At 44.8% G+C, this 18,123-nt stretch overlaps 1 protein-coding gene and 1 non-coding gene across 10 annotated transcripts in view; one reads left to right on the top strand and one right to left on the bottom strand.

The window, feature by feature from the left end:
• The window catches only part of PPP6R2 (protein phosphatase 6 regulatory subunit 2), a 68,357-nt gene that overhangs the window by 24,985 nt on the left and 25,249 nt on the right, over positions 1 to 18,123 (bottom strand). For 3 of the 9 annotated variants that reach the window (XM_064491326.1, XM_031463550.2, XM_031463556.2), the window contains one exon: positions 4,894 to 5,136. In XM_064491326.1, coding sequence (XP_064347396.1) covers positions 4,894 to 5,120 — 227 coding nt within the window. In that variant the 5' untranslated portion in view covers positions 5,121 to 5,136. Of the gene's footprint in view, positions 1 to 1,346; positions 1,563 to 4,893; positions 5,137 to 18,123 lie in introns of those variants that run through there. The other 6 variants (XM_064491322.1, XM_064491323.1, XM_031463560.2 and 3 more) reach the window with 5 other exon arrangements.
• Positions 167 to 240, top strand: TRNAT-AGU (transfer RNA threonine (anticodon AGU)). The gene has a single exon. It is a non-coding gene; the product is annotated as a tRNA-Thr (tRNA).

The raw sequence follows: 18,123 nt of genomic DNA on the forward strand, positions 1-18,123 counted from the left end.
TGGTCCTCTGTCCTCCCTCCTCCATGCCCCTCCTGCACTAACAGCACCAAGCACAGACCCAGCTTGTTCCCAGACTGATGAGATGTCACAGCAGCAGCTTACAAAGCAGCCCCAGTTCTGAGGTGTTTTGCAGGCAAGTTATTGCTAAGAAACACCAATATGGGGGGGAGGGTGTAGCTCAAGTGGTAGAGCGCATGCCTAGTATGCATGAGGTCCTGGGTTCAATCCCCAGTACTTCCTCTAAGAATAAATAAATAAGTAAATCTAATTACCTCCCCCACCAAAAAAAGAAAAAAAAGAAACACCAATATATGTAAATCATTTATGATTCATTTGAAAAAAATGACCAGATACTAAGTAACCCTCATCCCATTACATGTAACCCTGTACCACTGTGCTCCCTGTATGGCCCCTGACAGAGCCCCACAGCGGAGCAGTGACAATGCCTGCTGCCACATGCAGCACATCTGGGGGCACAGGCGAGGGCATCCAGCGCCGAGCAGGCAGGAACCTGGGAGAGTGTCCTGCAGGGCAGACCAGCACGACAGGGACATGCTGTGCAGCCTTGGGCACATGACCTGCCCTCTGTGTGTCTGGGAGTCCGCATCTGAACGTGGAGGTTCGAGTGCACCCCCAGCGCCCGGCACAGTGAGCCCTAGATGAAGGTCGCCTCAACGAGCCACCAACACGGAACCCAGCACGAGCACAAATGATGGTGGTCACTGCGGACCAGCTGGGCGGCCTGGATTTGCGAGACTCTAGAGCAAACAGCTGGTGGAGCGGGGCAGTCGACCGCACGTGGCGGGGAGGAAACAGGTGTTCCTCATCAGCCCAGAGAAGAAAGTGCCTCCTGGAGCTCAGAGAAACAGTGCCGAGTGGGCAGCCAGGTGTGAGGGACCTGCCAACTTCACACAGAGGCCCAGACAGAGGTGTGGCCAGCGCCCACCTCACAGGATTGTTACAAGGATTGGACGGGGCAGCTCTGCACCACGGACATGCACCGCGGTGACCGGCAGGGCAGAGAGGGTACAGCCGCCAGGGGCGGAGGCCGGAGAGCCTTCTCAGAGTGCACATGGAAGGCCAAATAGGGACCCCACGACATGGGTGGGGAGATGTCCACCAGGCTCCAAACAACAGGACAACAGGGAGAGGCAAGCTCCAGAGAAAAGCATGGGAAGCTTTTCCAGAGCACACAGAAAGGCCCCATCCTGTCTCCTGAGCACGTGTGCGCACACGCACACACGCAGGCACGCGCACTCACATGTGCCCGCGTGTGGCCCGCTGAGCCACCAGGCACTGCTGTTACCTAGCGAAGGCTGCACCCAGCTGGAGGGACTGAGACCTGCCTCGGCATCTCACCAACAGGAAGTGCTTTGACAGGGTGCACAGTGCGCACAGGGGGCAGACGTTCGGTTCCTTGTGGCTGACGGAACACGCGGGTCTGTCTGTCTCCTTCTCTGCACTGTTCGAGGCGGAGATGAACTTGGAAGGCAGGGAGTGGTGGTGGCAAGTCTCTTGCCTCGGGCGGGGCGAGGAGAACCGGACACACAGCTCCCGAGGGGCCTGGCTGAGACCACGGGCACGAGGCAGGTGGAGGCGCTGGTGCAGGAAGACTTCCAGCCCCCCCTCCGTTCCGTTTGCTCAGTTTTGCGCTTATTTATACTACTTTCTCCCAAACTCTCTGACCAAAACCTCTCCTGGGTTGTGGGTGCCCCTGAGCGGCCCCTGTCCTGACCCAGGGAACATGTCACACTGCCAGGAGGTCCCAGAACAACAGGGCAAGACAAGGCCCTAAATGCCCGAGGAAAGCTACGTGAGACTGGTCAGCCACGGGGCTGGAACCAGGAGCTGGAAGACATCTATGGAGTCTTCAAAATCACAGGAGAACTGTGTCCAGTCGGGACTGAAAGCCAGAGGGAGATGAGAACAAGCAGGAAGGGGACATGCACTCAGACAGGCCCGAGCCCCACAACTGCCGCCCACACACCCCTTCTCAGGAAGCTGCTCGGGACTTCTACTCACCAGGGAAAGGAAACAAAGACGAGGAAGAAGAAATCCCGGTGGACACGGGAACTGTCAGGGCGAGGCGAGGATGGAGGGTCCAGGAACTGTAACGGTGGAGAGCCCCTTCCCTTCCTGACACCACTGCTCCCCAGGGGCTCATCTGGCAGCTGGGCTTAGCAATCCTCTTTCTGCTCGGCCCCTTAGTAGGGCAGGCAGGGTTTTCTGGTGGGGCCCTCCTGGGGGCCTGCCCTGACCCAGCACTGCTCCCACTAGGTGATCAGCTCTACCTCTGTGACTTGGGAGGAGGAAGCCCTCCACACAGGGCTATAACCAACACCCCCCACAGCGCTGCATACGTTAACACAAGTGGGATCTTGGCATCAGCTGCTGGCTCTTTTGTCTTATTTCTCAAATGGTCGTGAACTCAGCAGGCAAACTGTACAGGAACCACAAGAAAAAGGCCAGAAGCATCATTAGGGTTCTCGGGCTGGACCAGGTGGCCAGCTCCCAGTCTAGGACTCTCCACAGAGTCCTCCCCTGCAGGGAGTAGCCTCGGCTTTAGCAGGAACCGTGTGTGCTGCTCAAGCTCAAATGACTCAGGGCAGCTTCCCTCTGACCTGCATGGCGCGGGCGCTTTCCCCACTTTGGGGAAGTCCCTCCATAATGGCCGGCAGCCCCAAGGGTGAAGCCACACCAGCTGAGGTGCTCACCAGGTCCGCGAGCAAAAGCTTCCCCTCAGAGGCATGAGGGCCGCTGGAGGAGCCCAGGCACTGGTCCCTGAAGCACAGCTGCTCCTGCACAGGGCAGAGGGGGCCGGCACACCCCACCGTCAGAGATGAGAGCTTGACACAGACCCCTGCCCCCGCTCGAAGCCAAGACAACCTGACCTCTGGGTCGGCCGCTCCTGGTCTCTGCATCTCTGAAAGTCACCATGACCCCACTTCTTCCTCAGCTACCGCCTCCTCCCTCCACCCAGCCGATTATTCCTTTTCTCAAAAAGGAATGCCTGATTTAATTTTACTTAAAAGTAAATTAATTTTCAATAAAAGTAAATTGATTTCTAAATTAAAATATTTTAATTCTTACTTTCGTTGCACAGGTGATATGTACAGGGCTGGTGAGGAAGAGGCCCCTTTTCACTCCCAAGTCACAGTCCAGAGACAGCCACCAGTCCCTCAGCAGCTTTCTCTCCCACTGACCACCACGTTTCTGGGTAAAACACACACGTGCTTCCTCACTCAGCAGTATCAGACACCGCAGACTGGCGTCCCCAGGGGGATGATGAGGTCTCCCTCACGCCAGCTGCCCCTGCACCCTGCTGCTCATTCCCGCTCTCTCCGTAGAATCCTGCCACAGCGTTTAGACCAACCCACACGAGCGCTGCCCTTGCGTGAACACGCGGGCACTGCTGCGTCTGCCTGCTTACGTGCGTCCCTCTCCAGCAACGGTCTCCTCACCGCCACGCGTGCTTGGTTTGCACCAACTGACTGCCAGCATCGCCCACACCCGGGCTGTCAAACCCTCCTTGCTGCCGGACTGCGCGACGCTCCCTCTGCCCACAACCACAACATGCAGCCCCAGCTCCCCTCCCCAAGAGCAGCCACCAGACCCTAGTCTAGACAGGGAGACCCTTGAACTGGTCACCAGGCAGGACACACCTGAGGGTGAGAGACCGAAAGGAACAGGGGCCATTAAAGGTGATGCTGAGACAAGAGAGGCTGGCAGGGCACCCCACGGACGACAGCCTCTGACCCGTCACAGAGGGTCACCACGGCCCCAAGCCGGCTCCTCCCAAAGCCTGGCCCGCCTCTTCCCGGGCTCTCCTCCCCAGCAGGCAGCAGGCCACCCTGACTGCAGTCCTGACCCACTGTGGCCCTATCCTGCTTTATTTTCCTCCTAAGTCGGCAAAGACTTCTGGCAAAGAGCCAGAGAGTATTTTAGAAGGTCCATGTTGTCATCACCAACGGGTCAGTGTGAGTGTGTCCAACGTGACTTTCCTGGTGGACAACTGTGAATTCTGTCATTTTCATGTTTAACAAAAAATCATTCTTTTGATTTTTTTCAACCATTTAAAAATGTAAAACCATTCTCAGCTTGCGAGATACACCAAAATAGGATGTGACCTCAGGACACAGTCTGCCAACCCTATGCTTTGCCCTACACACTGACCCCCTGTGGGACACGTGAGCAGATGAGAGCAGCCTGTCCACCCCAATTCCCTGAGTCACTAGCCCTCAGCCCCGCCGCTTTCCAGAACCTGCTTGGCCCAGAGTGGCACCCTCAGAGCTGGAGGCTGGGTCTGCTTGGTCCTCCGTGTCACCCAAGGCCCCTGTCTGCTCACACTCTTCTGTCCTCACCCTCAAGCCCCCACTCCATCCCTCCTATTATCTCCTAACATCCAAGCCAACTGTCAAATGGAACATTTTAGGAAAAACTTTGTGAACGGTCAGTACCACCTATGACACAGCATACTTCCTGTGGGCCCAAGACCCCACCCAGAGTGAAGCATCGAGCGGTCAGATGCCACCTGTCCTGGGCCCTGGCCGCTTCAGCAGGCTGGGCCTGCCTCCTGCTGGTGGTGCCGCCCCACCTAGCCAGGCCGACGCAGCCCGTCTGCCTCTCCGTCAGGGGACCAGTCTCCTTCCAGCACATACTCACCCCAACCCTCCACCGCACAGCGCTACTCACTGTGTTAACCAGAACGAGACACTATACCCAGGAGAGCACAAAAAACAAACCCCACCGGAGAGCCTTCTCACTTCTCAGGTGGGGGAATCATTTAAGGTTGGCTCCTCTGTCAGAAAGCCAGACTCTGGCCATCCTCAAACACTGCCCACCGCCTCCCGGGAGCACTGCCCAGCTCCGGCCGCTCAGCGCCTCAGTACATACTTGAAGCGGACCTTCTCTTCCATGTCCAGGGCCGGGTCCTGCGTGACAAGGTTCACCAGCTCCTCCATGCACTGCTGCCGGCACAGGAAGTCCAGCAGCTTCCGGTTCTGGGCCTTGCACTCCTGCAGGACGTCATCCCCATCCAACAACTCCTGCAGCGTCACGTCTTCCTTATCCAGCAGCTTGTCAACGTGGGACGTGGTGTTCAAGTCAAACTTCCAGAACATGGTGACAGCCACAGAGCTGCAAGCAGACAAGAGGGTCACGTCCGCTCCCTGTGTGAATCTGCCGCACAACCTGCCCCAGAGTCTTGCAGCCCACCCAGGGCCTGGGCCTGGGCCAGAGAGGCTACTCCCCCATGTGTCTGTGCTCGGGCTCCGAAGTCAGCAGGGACATCCCGCGCCTGCATCTCAGAACCTGCTGCCTCCTCTCACTTCCCCTGGGACTCCCACCGCCGCCCCAGCCTGAGACCGACAGGCCCCCAGTGCTCTCACTCACCTTGGCTCCCTTAGGCCAACACATTCCTACCTCCTGCCTGGCAGACTGAGGATGCCCCTCCACCCCAGAAAATTTAATGACTTATAAACCACTTCCCCAGTGTCCAGTCCCCTCCTGAGTGAACACTGGACATCTGTCCCCAGATGTCTCTGTCTCATACATATTTTTAATTTTTTGCATTTTATGTTTTGACAGCTTTAAAAATCTTTCTGGTTGGGGAGAGGCTGCCCCTCCTGGGCAGCCAACTCTAGCGACAACACAGGGTCCCCGGGAGCACGCCTGTGACCTGCAGGTTGCCCTCCAGGGCCGCACTCGCCAGGGGACCATGTGCTCCTGCCTTCAGCATCCTGCAGCTGGGGCCAGGCAACCGGGGCCTGCCCCGTACAGCTCAGAGGCGTCGAGATTATCCCCGTTGTCCCTCTGCTGCTCACCCTGCCCAGCGGTGCCCTTCACAGGGAAACCCCAACAAAGGCCATGGCCTCAGCTCCACCCGGGCTCCTGTCCATTCTGGGTCCAGATCCCCCAGGGCTGCCCAATGTGGCCCCGCGTGAGGATGGCACCTCCTGACTCCTGTTCTCCCACCTCTTCTCTGCCTGCTCTCTTGGCTGCCCCTGCGGGGCCGTCTCATGAAGATCCTGGCACAGCTCCCAGACACAGCCTCAACAAGCCAAACTCAGAGCAGCTCCCTCTGCCCGACCCTCCGCACCTCTGCCGCCCCCACCTACCTGGCATCTCCTTTCACACTCCACCTTGCTGCAAGAGCCAGGGCTACACCTGAGGCCACACACACACACACACACTGGGCACGAGGCCTTGCCACAGCTACCTGAGAAATCACGACTGACCGGCCCTTCCTCCACGTCCCACCACCCCTGCAGGCCTTGCTGTCTTTGCCTGGACCGCACAAAGTCTGCCCCATTCAGTAAGTCCACGTCAGTCTGGGGGCCTAGGTTGCTGCAGTGCAGAATGAAAAATACAAAGCCTGTATCTTTAACAATGTAAACCTGAATTTTGAGATTATGAATCTTTTCACTGTTCTATGAATCACTGCTTGCAAAACCATGATTAATCGTAGATGGGATTTAACTGATCTAATATTTTTATTCAGAAGAGTAAGACTCCATGCACGTGGGAAGCCCCCAGATTGTCCGTGTGTGAAGCCCAGCAACCCAGGAGCCCCCAACACAGGCCTCTTGGCCGTCTGGACATGCCCTCCACAACCTCCTGTCTTTACTGCATCAAACTCACTTTTCCAAAACACAGGTATTTTCACATCCCCCTCACCTGGGTTTTAAAACCTGCACTGGCTTCAAATGTCCACCACCCACAAGGCTCCTTCTCCCAACCTGCCTCCAGGTTCTCTGGGCACTTCCCACTGCCCCCCTGACCCCGCCTTCATCACAGGGATTTGTATCACTCTTTGCCTTGCCCCTCCAGCACACTCTTGGGCTCAGTCCTTCTGCTGGCCTGGCAGACTCCAACGGGAGCCACAGGGACTTGCAGTGCAAGGGAGTCCACAGATTGACAGGCACTCGGCTTCCATCCAGGTCCTAATATTTCCCTTGTTTCTCTTGTGAAGAGTGTAGATGGAGACTTGCAGGTTGCAGTAACAGACTTTGGGGACCAGAAGTAATGATTACTAGACGTGCCTTCAGGAAGAGATGGCTGTCCCCCCACACACACATCAGATGCCCCCCCTCTCCTAAATGCCCTACAGAATGATGCAAAACACTTGGATAGCATACAATCTAGGGAGAGAGAAGAACCAGAGGGAGACCCCCACCCTGCCAAAGCATTTTTTTTTTTCTCCAAACAAGAACCTGCAAGACAGGGCAGTCAGAGGTAGTTTCTATGCATCCTGTTTTCAACCAGAGGGGTGAGTGGCTGGGTGGACTACAAGATCCCATCAACCAAATGGGACACGGTTTTCTAGCAGGATCCTAGAAAAGAACTGGATTAATCCAAAAGAAGACCAAGGGAAAAAAAAAAAAGGGAAATAAGCAACAGAAACAGATGGGACAAATGGAAAAAAGCAGCAAACTACCAGACGTAAACTCGACCACATCAACAAGTGAAGTAAACGCAATTGGATTAATAACTTCAATTAAAGACAGAAATGGTCAGACTAGATTTTAAAAAGCAAGAACTAACTATATGCTAAGTATAAAAAGCTTACTTGAAATATAAAGATACGGGTTAAAAGTTAAAAAAAAAAAAGGCAGTGGGGGAGTAGCTAATGGCCATACTGGTCCCCATGCTCTCCCCTCGCAAGGCCTCTGTCTGCCCTGGCTGTCGAGAGTGCTGCTCTCAAGAAAGGCAAGGGTGCTGGGGACGCCCCTCCGCCCCCAGCTCTGCACTCACTCGGGACTGGCATCACTTTTTCCTAAAATGTCTGCTCACCAGGGCTCACCAGTGAAGCCAAGCCTCTAAAGGTCTCTTTGGTCATGTTTCAAATTATGAATTCCATTTCTTTAACAGGTATTTTCGATTTCTACTTGTTTCCGTTTTGGTAATTCACACTGCTGAAGGAACTTAACCATTCTATCTAAATTGATTACAGGATCGGCATGAAGTTGTTCGGAACACCCACCTTGTTATTCTCTCACTGCCAGGTAAGGTCTATAGTAACATCCCCCTCTTCATCCCTACATATCAGTACAGACGTCTGTCCCCCCTCCCCGTTTCCTTCATAAGCACAACTAAAGGTTTATTAATGCTATCGGTCTTTTGAGGAACCATTTTTTGGGGTTTTTCCTCTATTATCTGCCTATGTTCTATTTCACTGATTCCTCCTGTCTTTTTCGTTTCTTTCCTATTGTATAATTTTCTCTGTTTCTAGCTTCTTGAGGTAGAAACTTAGCGGATTTTTAGACCTTTCCTTTTTTGTAATATAAGCATTTATAGCTATAAATTTTCCTGCAAAGCACTGCTTTACAGATTTTGATGTTTCCATTATTCATTGAATTCAAGACATTTCTAATTTCCTTTGTGATTTTTTTTCTTTGATGTATACATTATTGAGAAGTATAATGTTTAATTTTCTAATTATTTAAGGATTTTCTAAATATCTTAGTTACTGAGATCTAATTTTTGTTGTGGTCTGAGAGCAGGGTTGTATGATTTCATTTTTTTTTAACTTATTGGTATTTGTTTTATGTGTGGCACAGGGGGTCAATATATTTTTTCTTTTAAAGAGCTAACAGTCATTGTTTTCAGCTTAGTAGGCCACATAGGGTCTCCACTAGATGTTCCTTTTCTTCCTTTTTTCCTCCTTCTTCTTAATGTGTCTTTAAAAACATAAAAACTATTCTGTCTTCAAGCTGCACAAAACCAAGCAGTGGGCTGAATCTCCCCACCATGGCCGGCCTTACATATGACTTGGTCCATCTTGGTGGAAGTGGCATGTGTGCCAGAAAACCATTTTCATTATGCTGCTGCTGCACAGGGCATTAAGTCCCGTTGTCTGGTAATGTTATTCAAGTCTTCTACACCCTCACTGATTAGGTGTCCACTTGTTCCACCAACAAATAAGAAGGGAGGGTTGTAATTTCCAACTCTAACTGTGGTCTTATTTATTTCTTCTTTTGACTCTGTAAGTTTTTGCTTCATGCATTTTGAATTCCTTTTATTATGTATGTGTATTTATATTTAGGGTTGGTGAGTCTTCTTGATGAAGTGCCTCTTTGATCACTTTGAACTGTCCCTTATTCTCTCTGGCAACATAGGGTGTCTTGAACTCTGCCTTGTCTGACATTAATACAGCATGTCATTCTTGTGGTTCATGTTTGGTATCCCCTTTAACATCCTTTTACTTTCAATCTATTTGTATCTTTATATTTAAAGTGTTTCTTTTCTAAACAGCACATGATTGATATAGTCTTCCTTTGTTATCCTGTTATTCTCTGCCTTTTAATTGAAGTATCTGGATCATTTACATTTAATATGGTTGAGTCTGAATATTTATAAAAATACAACACACTTTCATGATAAAAACTCTCAACAAATTAGGAATGGAAGGGAACTTCCTAAATCTTATAAAGAGCACCCACTAAAAAACCTACAACTATCAGGACACTTGGTGGTGACAAAGCTGAATGCTTTCCTCCCAAGACTGGAACAAGAGACTCGAGCCACTCCTATTCAAGACTGCAGTGAACATCCCAGGTAGCACTATCAGGCAAGAAAAAGAAACAAAATACATACAAACTGAAAAAGAATAACTAAAATTGTCTTTACTCACAGGTGACACAATTATGGACACAGAAATGCTGAAGATAAGGGAAAAAGCTACTAGAATTAAGGAGTGAATTTAGCAAGCTAACCAGTTTATAAGGTTAATAATCGTACTTTTCTATATTAGGAATGAAAAACTGGAAAAAAAAATTTTTAATTCTGCTTACAATAACACTCAGAAACATGAAATATTTCAGGATAATTTAATAAAATATGTGCAAGACCTGCAAACTGAAAACTACAAAACATTGCTGAGAGAAATCAAAGAAGACTTAAATAAATGGGGAGATATACTATATTCATAGATTGGAAAATGCAGTATCGTTAAGATGTTAGTTTTCCTTAAACTGGTCTATTTATCCAATACAATCCCAAACAAATCCTAGCAGATTTTTAAAAACAGAAATTGACAAGATGACACTTAAATGTATATAGACGGATCAGTGGAACAGACTAGAGAGTCCAGAAATAAACCCACACACCTACAGTCAACTAATCTTCAACAAAGGAGGCAAGAATATACAATGGAGAAAAGGCAGTCTCTTCAGCAAATGGTGTTGGGAAAGCTGGACAGCAGCATTTAAAACAATGAAGCTAGAACACTCCCTTACACCATACACAAAAAGTAACTCAAAATAGCCTAACAACTTAAATATATGACATGACACCACAAAATTCCTAAAAGAGAATATAGGCAAAACATTCTCCGACATAAATCATAGGAATGATTTCTTACATTAGTCTCCCAAGGCAAAACAAATAAAAGCAAAAAACATTTTTTAATGGGACCTAATCAAACTTACAAGTTTTTGCACAGCAAAGGAAACCACAAGCAAAATGAAAAGACCATCTATGGAATGGGAGAAAATATTTGCAAAGAATGCGACTGACAAGGGCTTAATTTCCAAAATATACAAACAACTCATACAGCTCAACGTAAAAAAAAAGAAACAATCCAATCAATAAATAGGCAGAAGAGCTAAACAGAAAGAAGACGACATACAGATGGCCAACAGGTTGAAAAGATGCTCAACATCGCTAACTATTAGAGAAATGCAAATCAAAACTACAGTGAAGTATCATCTTACACCAGTCAGAATGGCCATCAACAAAAAGTCTACGAATAATAAATGCTGGAGAGGGTGTGGAGAAAAGGGAACCCTCCTCCACTGCTGGTGGGAATGTAAATTGGTGCAGCCACTGTGGAGAACAGTATAGAGGGTCTTTTAAAAACTAAAAATAGAATTACCACATGATCCAGCAATCCCCCTCCAAGGAAGATATCCAGAAAAGATGAAAACACTAATTCAAAAAGATACATCCACCCCAATGTTCATATTCACAATTGCCAAGTCATGGAAGCAACTTAAGTATCCATCGATAGATGAATGGATAAAGAAGATGTGGTATGTTTATACAATGGAACACTACTCAGTCATAACAAAGAATAAAATAATGCCATTTGCTACAACATGGGTGGACCCAGAGATTGTCATATTAAGTGAAGTAAGTCAGACAGAGAAAGCCAAATATCATATATCACTTACATTTTTTAATATAAGTGATATAATTTTAACTTAAAAATTTTTTTAATAAAATGTATATGGAAATGAAAAAAATCTAGAATAGCCAAAGCAATTTTGAAAAGGAAGAACAAAATTGGAGTACCAACACCACTGATTTCAAGACTTACTATAAAGTGAGATTAATCAAAACAGTGTGGTTCTGGTGATTCATCAGAACAAAACAGAGGAGTCCAGAAATAGACCAACATATATATGGTCAATTGACTTTCTTTTTTTTTTTAAGTTCTAATATTTTTTACTTCTCAAAAAAATTTTCTTATTGAAGTATAGTCAGTTTACAATGTAGTGTTAGTTTCTGGTGTACAGCATAGTGATTCAATTATACATATATATTCCTTTTCGTATTCTTTTTAATTACAGGCTATCACAAGATATTGAACGTAGCTCCCCATGCTGTACAGTAGGGACTTGTTGTTTATCTATTTTATATATAGTAGTTAGTATCTGCAAATACTGAACTCCCAATTTATCCCTCCCCACCCCCCTCTTCCCCTGTGGTAACTATAAATTTATTTTCTATGTCTTTAAGTCTGTTTCTGTTTTGTAAATAAGTTCATTTGTGTCATTTTTTTAGATTCTACATATACGTGATATCATATGGTATTTTTTTCTCTCACTTCACTTAATATGATAATCTTTAGGCCCATCCATGTTACTGCAAATGGCATTATTTTATTATTTTTATGGCTGAGTAGTATTCTATTGTCTATATATACCACAACTTCTTTATCCATTCATCTATTGATGGACATTTAGGTTGCTTCCATGTCTTGGCTATTGCAAACAGTGCTGCTGTGAACAATGGTCTACTGACTTTCAATAAATGTAGCAAAGCAATTCAATGGGGAAAGTATAATCCTTTTTAACAAATGTCACTAAAAAAACTGAATATCTAAATTAGCACTAACATAATAATTTCAATAATTGTATACGGGATAAACTAATCAATAAAAATATTTTTCAGATTGAATTTTATATAAGCCCAGTATCCCAACAATTTGTTTACTGCAAAAAACATACTTTAAAAACTGAGACAGGTAGAAACAGAAAGACTGAAAAACATACACAAGGCAAATGTGAACCAAAAGAAATCTGAGCTACAATCTTAACATCTGACAAACTAAAAGTTAAGACAAAATTAGAGGCAAAGAGGAATGTAATACAGGTAAAAGGGACAACAAGACAAGACACAGATGCACTCACAGTCCTGTTCAACCTCTATAACCTTTACTGCAGCAACAGACAGAAATCCAAAAGTGAAAACTGCATTGGCCCTGGGCACTTATCCTAGAGAGAGAAAAAAAACTTAAGTTCAAACAAAATCCTGCACATGGATGCTCACAGCAGCTTAACTTGTCATAGTCAAAAACTGGAATCAGTCCAGATGAGTGCTTAAACCGTGGTCCAACCATATGATGGAATACCACTCAGCAGCAGAAAGAACAAACCATCGATACCTGCAACAACTTGAATGAGTCTCCAGGGAATTACTGCTGAGCAAAAGAAGTCCATCCCAAAAGGTTACATACTGTATGATTCCATTTATACAGAACGTCTTTGAAATGAGAGAATTTTAGAAATGGGGGACAAACTAGTGGCTGCCACTGGTCAGGGATCAGGAAGGGGTAAGTGGAGGGAGGGACACGAGTGGGGTCATTAAAGAGCAACACAAGAATCCCCGTGGCTTTGGAACCGCTCAGCATTTCGACTATGGTAGTAGATCCAGAACCTACTCAGATGGCAAACTGTACAGAACTAAGCACCCACACATACCATACAAATAACTCTAAGGACTGTAAATGAGACCAGTGGACTATACCAATGTCAATTCCTCAATGTGATATTTCACTATAATTTTGCAAAATGTCACCACAGTGGGAAACTGGACAAAGTGTATAATGGAATCTCTCTGTATTATTTCTTACAGTTGCAGCTTTTAAAATGTGAATACTATTAATAAGCTCAAACTATTAAAGAAACACAAAATTTACACCCAAGGACAAAGTATCCAAATTCTTTTTGAACACACCAAGTAATATTTACAAATATAAACCACACACTAAATCAAAAAAGGAAGCCTCAATATACTCCAAAAGACCTTCATCTTGCAGACTGTGTTCCCCAACACAACACAGAAATTAATATCTCAAGGATAGTTTCTAAAAATCCTATGTCAATCAACAAGCTGATGCTAAAGTCCATCTGGGAATGTAAGAGATCCAGAACAGACAAAACAGTCTTGAAAAGGAACAGAGTTGGAGGACTTCCCAATTTCAAAATTTACCACAAAGTTACAGTAACCAAGACACTGTGGCTCTGGCATGAGGAACGACATACAGATTGATAGAACAGAACTGAGAGCCAAGAAATAAACACTCACTAAAAACCTAAATCTCTAAACTGTTTTTAGAAATAATGATCAGTACATAACTGTAAACTAAAAAAGAAAATGTGCAGTATATTGTATATACATATTTACATGCAATATGTTGTAAATGTGCAGTATATTGTATATACATATTTACATGCAATATGTTGTATATGTGCAGTATATTGTATATACATATTTACATGCAATATGTTGTATATGTGCAGTTAAACTGTAACAATTCCACCTAATAAAGCTGAAAAATGAAAAAAAAAAAACACATTTACAGTCAATTGACTTTTGACAAGGGTGCCAAAACAATTCAATGGGGTTAGAACAGTGTTTTCAGTATATGATGCTGGAATAAATAATTAGATATCTGCACACAGAAGAATTTGTTTGCAGGGAGTTTTCTTCTATTACAGATAACATTTCACTTCCAGTGATTAGTCTGTTCAAATTATCTATTTTTTCCTGTTTCAGTGTTGGTGGTCTATACGTTTCTAGAAACTTGCCCATTTATTTCAGGTTGTGCAATTTGTTTCCACATAGTTGTTCGTGGTAGTCTTAAATTTTACTTGTATTTCTGCAGTATCAGTAGCTACTTCTCTTCTTTCATCTCTTGTTTTGTTTACCTGGGTCCTCTCTCCTTTCTTCCTGGTGAGCCTGGCCAGAGGTTTGCTGATTCTGTTTACCCTTTCAAATAAATAGCTCTTGGGTTTTTTTATTTTTTCCTATTGTTTTTTATCTCTGTTTTATTTATTTCCTCTCTGATCTTTATTATTTCCCTCCTTCTGCTGATTTTACATTTTGTTTGCTCTTCTTTTTCTAATTTAGGTGGTATGTTAGGTTATTTATTTGACATTTTTCTTATTTTTTGAGGAAGGCCTGTATCATTATGAATTTCTCTCTTAGGACTGCTTTTGCTGCATCCCATAGATTTTTGTATGGTTGTGTTTTCATTGTCATTTGAAGATTTTTTTTAATTTCCTCTTTGATTTCATCTTGACTTACTGGTTTTTTAGTAACATGTTGTTTAGTCGCCGTGTAATCTTTTTTTTTTCTTATTTCTCTTTCTGTGGTTAACTTCTAGTTTCACACAGCTGTGGTCAGAAAAGATGCTTGAAATAATTTCTATCTGCTTAAATTTGTTGAGGCTTGTTTTGTGTCCTAGTACGTGGTCTACCCTAGGAAATGTTCCATATGCATTTGGGGAAAAAAGTGTATCTTGGGTTTTTTTGCATGTAATGTCCTGAAAATATCAATTAATTCTAACTGTTCCATTGTGTCACTTAGGATCTCTGTTGCTTTACTAATGTACTGTCCAGATCTGTCCATCGATGTCAGTGGGCAAAAGAATAAATTTGGACCCTTACCTATACACTATATATGAAGAATTACTCAAAATAGATCAAAGACCTAAATTTAAGAGCTTAAACTATAAAATCCTTAGAAGAAAAAAATACAGCTAAATCATGACTTTGGATTTGGCAACAGTTTCTTAGGAATGACACCAAAATTAACATAAGAAAATATAAATTGGACTTCCTCAAAAATAAAGTTCTTGTGTTTTAAATGACACCTTCAAGAAAGTGTAAAGACAACCCACACAATGGGAGAAAATGTTTATAGAAGAAAATTTTTGCAAATCATGTATCTGATAAAGGACTTGTATCTGGAATATATAAAGAACCCTTACAACTCAATAATAAAAAGACAAATTTTAAAATGAGCAAAGGATCTGAATAAATATTTCTCCAAAGAAAATATCCAAGTGGCCAATAAGCACATGAAAAAAATGCTTAGTTCCATCAGCCATCAGAGAAATGCAAGTAAGTCAAAACGACAATGAGGTACAACCTCGCAGCCACTAGGATGGATAGAATCATAAAAAGTGATAGTGAGAAGTGTTGGCAAAGACGTGGAGAAGCTGGTGGGAATGTGAAATGGTGCAGCTGCTTTGCAAAAGTCTGGCAGTTCCTCAAATGATCCAACATGGAGTGACCACATGACCCAGCAATTCTTTTCCCAGGTGCACACTCAAGAGAGGAAGACAAATGTCTACACATAAACCAGGACACGAATGTCCACCACGGCATTATTCACAAAAGCCAAAAGAGGGAGAGAACCCAAATGTCCATCAAAGGAAAAATGGATTTTTAAAATGTGATCTAACCAAACAATGTAATATTGTTCAGCAATGACAAAGAGTGAAGCACTGCTATGTACTGAGAGCTGGATGAACCTGGAAGATATATTAAGTGAAAGAAGTCGATCATGAAAGACCACATGGTGCAGGGTACCATTACGTGAAACGACCAGAGTGAGCAAACCTACAGAGGAAAACCAGGTTAGTGACTGTCCAGGACAGGGGGACGGGAGGGCTGGGGGAGATGGGGAATGACTGGTAAAGGGCACAAGGGTTCTTTGCGGGTGATGAAAATGTTCTCAAATTGATCATGATAATGGCAGCACAACTCTGTGAATACACTATAATCCACTGAGTTGTACATGTTTTCGTAAGGTTTTTATTTATTTTTAATGGCAGTACTGGGGATTGAACCCAGGACCTTGTGCACGCTAAGCATGTACTCTACCCCTGAGCCATACCCTTCCTCCTCCAAACTATACACTTTATTTTATTTAATATTTTATTTTACTTTGGGGGAAGGTAATTACGTTTATCTATTTATTATTTAATGGAGGGACTGGGGATTGAACCCAGGACCTTGTGGATGCTAAGCACACACACTCTACCACTAAGCTACGCTCTCCCCACCGAATTGTATACTTTAAATGAGTGAATTTTATGGTGTATGAAATATATCTTAATAAAACTGTCAAAAGAAATCCTATCTGTCTGAGACAAACATATCCTTAAAAAACCCACAGTTTAAAAAAATGATTAATATTCACAACTTCACAGCAAAAAAAAATGTAACAATGAAAATACGTATGTTCGTGTATAACTGAAAAATTGTGCTCTACACTGGAATTTGACACAACACTGTAAAATGACTATAACTCAATAAAAAATGTTTAAAAAAAAGAAATACTCACAACTGAATAATAATGGAAATATTACATATCAAAATTCGTAAGATGTAGCCATAAGCAGTAAGAAAAGAATATGGTTTTAAATACACTTGCCAGGAAATGAGAATGATTAAAACTAAACAAACTAAGCAATTAACTTAAGAACATAAGAAAAAGAAAGAGTAACTATAATAACCTGAATCAACGAAATAGAAAATTTAAAAAGTGAGATTAACTAAAACCTGACTCTTTGAAAAAGGTAACTAAATACATACATGAATTCACGCCTGCAGGATTGACTGGATCATCAGAAGTGCTGGCAGGCCAGGTGGCAGGAGGGACCTCATACACTCCCAACCAGAGAGAAGGTGGGTGGCCACACGAAGGCATCGTGACATCGCTCAGGAAACCACCCATGTCTGTCCACGTGCCCCGTGACCCACTCCCACCAGGACACCCCAAAGAAACCAGGGGGCCATGTATGAGGACGAGGAGGCAGCACAGGAAGCGAACCTGGGGAGTGTCATGCACAGGTAGAGGGCAAACTCGATGGCAAGTCTCAAAAGGATGGGCAAACGGGAAAATGTAAGAAATGGAATCAGGTCCATGATACGGTCCATCTATTTAATTTAAAACACACACACACCAAACAACAGCATGCATTTGCAGAAACACAGACACACAACAGGGTGCACACTGAACACGTGACAGCGCCAGCCATGGGGAGGCTGGAGGGCCCTCCAAGGACAGTGAGGTGTCCCCAGCAGAGGGAGGGTAGGAGGTGGTGTGAGTCCTGCTCGCAGATGTCCCGGCCCGCCGTGCGGCAGCTCTGAGGGACACCAGCACCGCAGACGTGGACTGGGTCCGCGTGTCAGCCCCAACTGGAGGTCCCTTCACGGTCGGGACAGCCACTCAGCCCACGTACTCCGTCACAGGCTAAGTAGAGAGCAAATCTCGGCCAACAAATAAAACCAAAATTAAACCCAAATAATCAGCATCATGTTGCTCACTTATTCTAACTTCTGTCGTCTGAAATAATAAGCTAACATCTACTTATTTACCCTTAAATCATAAAACAGGAAGCCTAGTAAGGATTTCCACCTTGTAGAAGAGTGAGACACTCAAGGGCTTCTGAGAACCCATCCCACATGCAGAATCCAATCCACCAACTCACCTGCTCAAGGGGACAGCTCGGTCGTCCCAAGACACTCAGAGTTTGCAGGCTGGTAAGTATTTTAATTTGGAAAGCTAACAAAGGGTTGCCAACTTTTTCACTTTGCCAAACAAGGAGGAGGGAGGAAAGGAGAGAAAGACAGAAAGAAAAGTAGACATAAAGGAGCAGAGGGTAAACTAACATCTACAATCACCTTCATTCCAGACAATGGCTTTTTAAACATCAAAACGAGAAAGCCATAACCTCAGGATTGAGGATAACACCTCAATGAAAAAATACAGTTTGAGAAAAGTTCGCCTTTGCTTATCTCACCAGCATTACAGACCAGCATCTGA

This window comes from Camelus dromedarius, chromosome 11 (assembly GCF_036321535.1).
Source record: "Camelus dromedarius isolate mCamDro1 chromosome 11, mCamDro1.pat, whole genome shotgun sequence".
In the NCBI taxonomy this organism is placed as follows: domain Eukaryota; kingdom Metazoa; phylum Chordata; class Mammalia; order Artiodactyla; family Camelidae; genus Camelus; species Camelus dromedarius.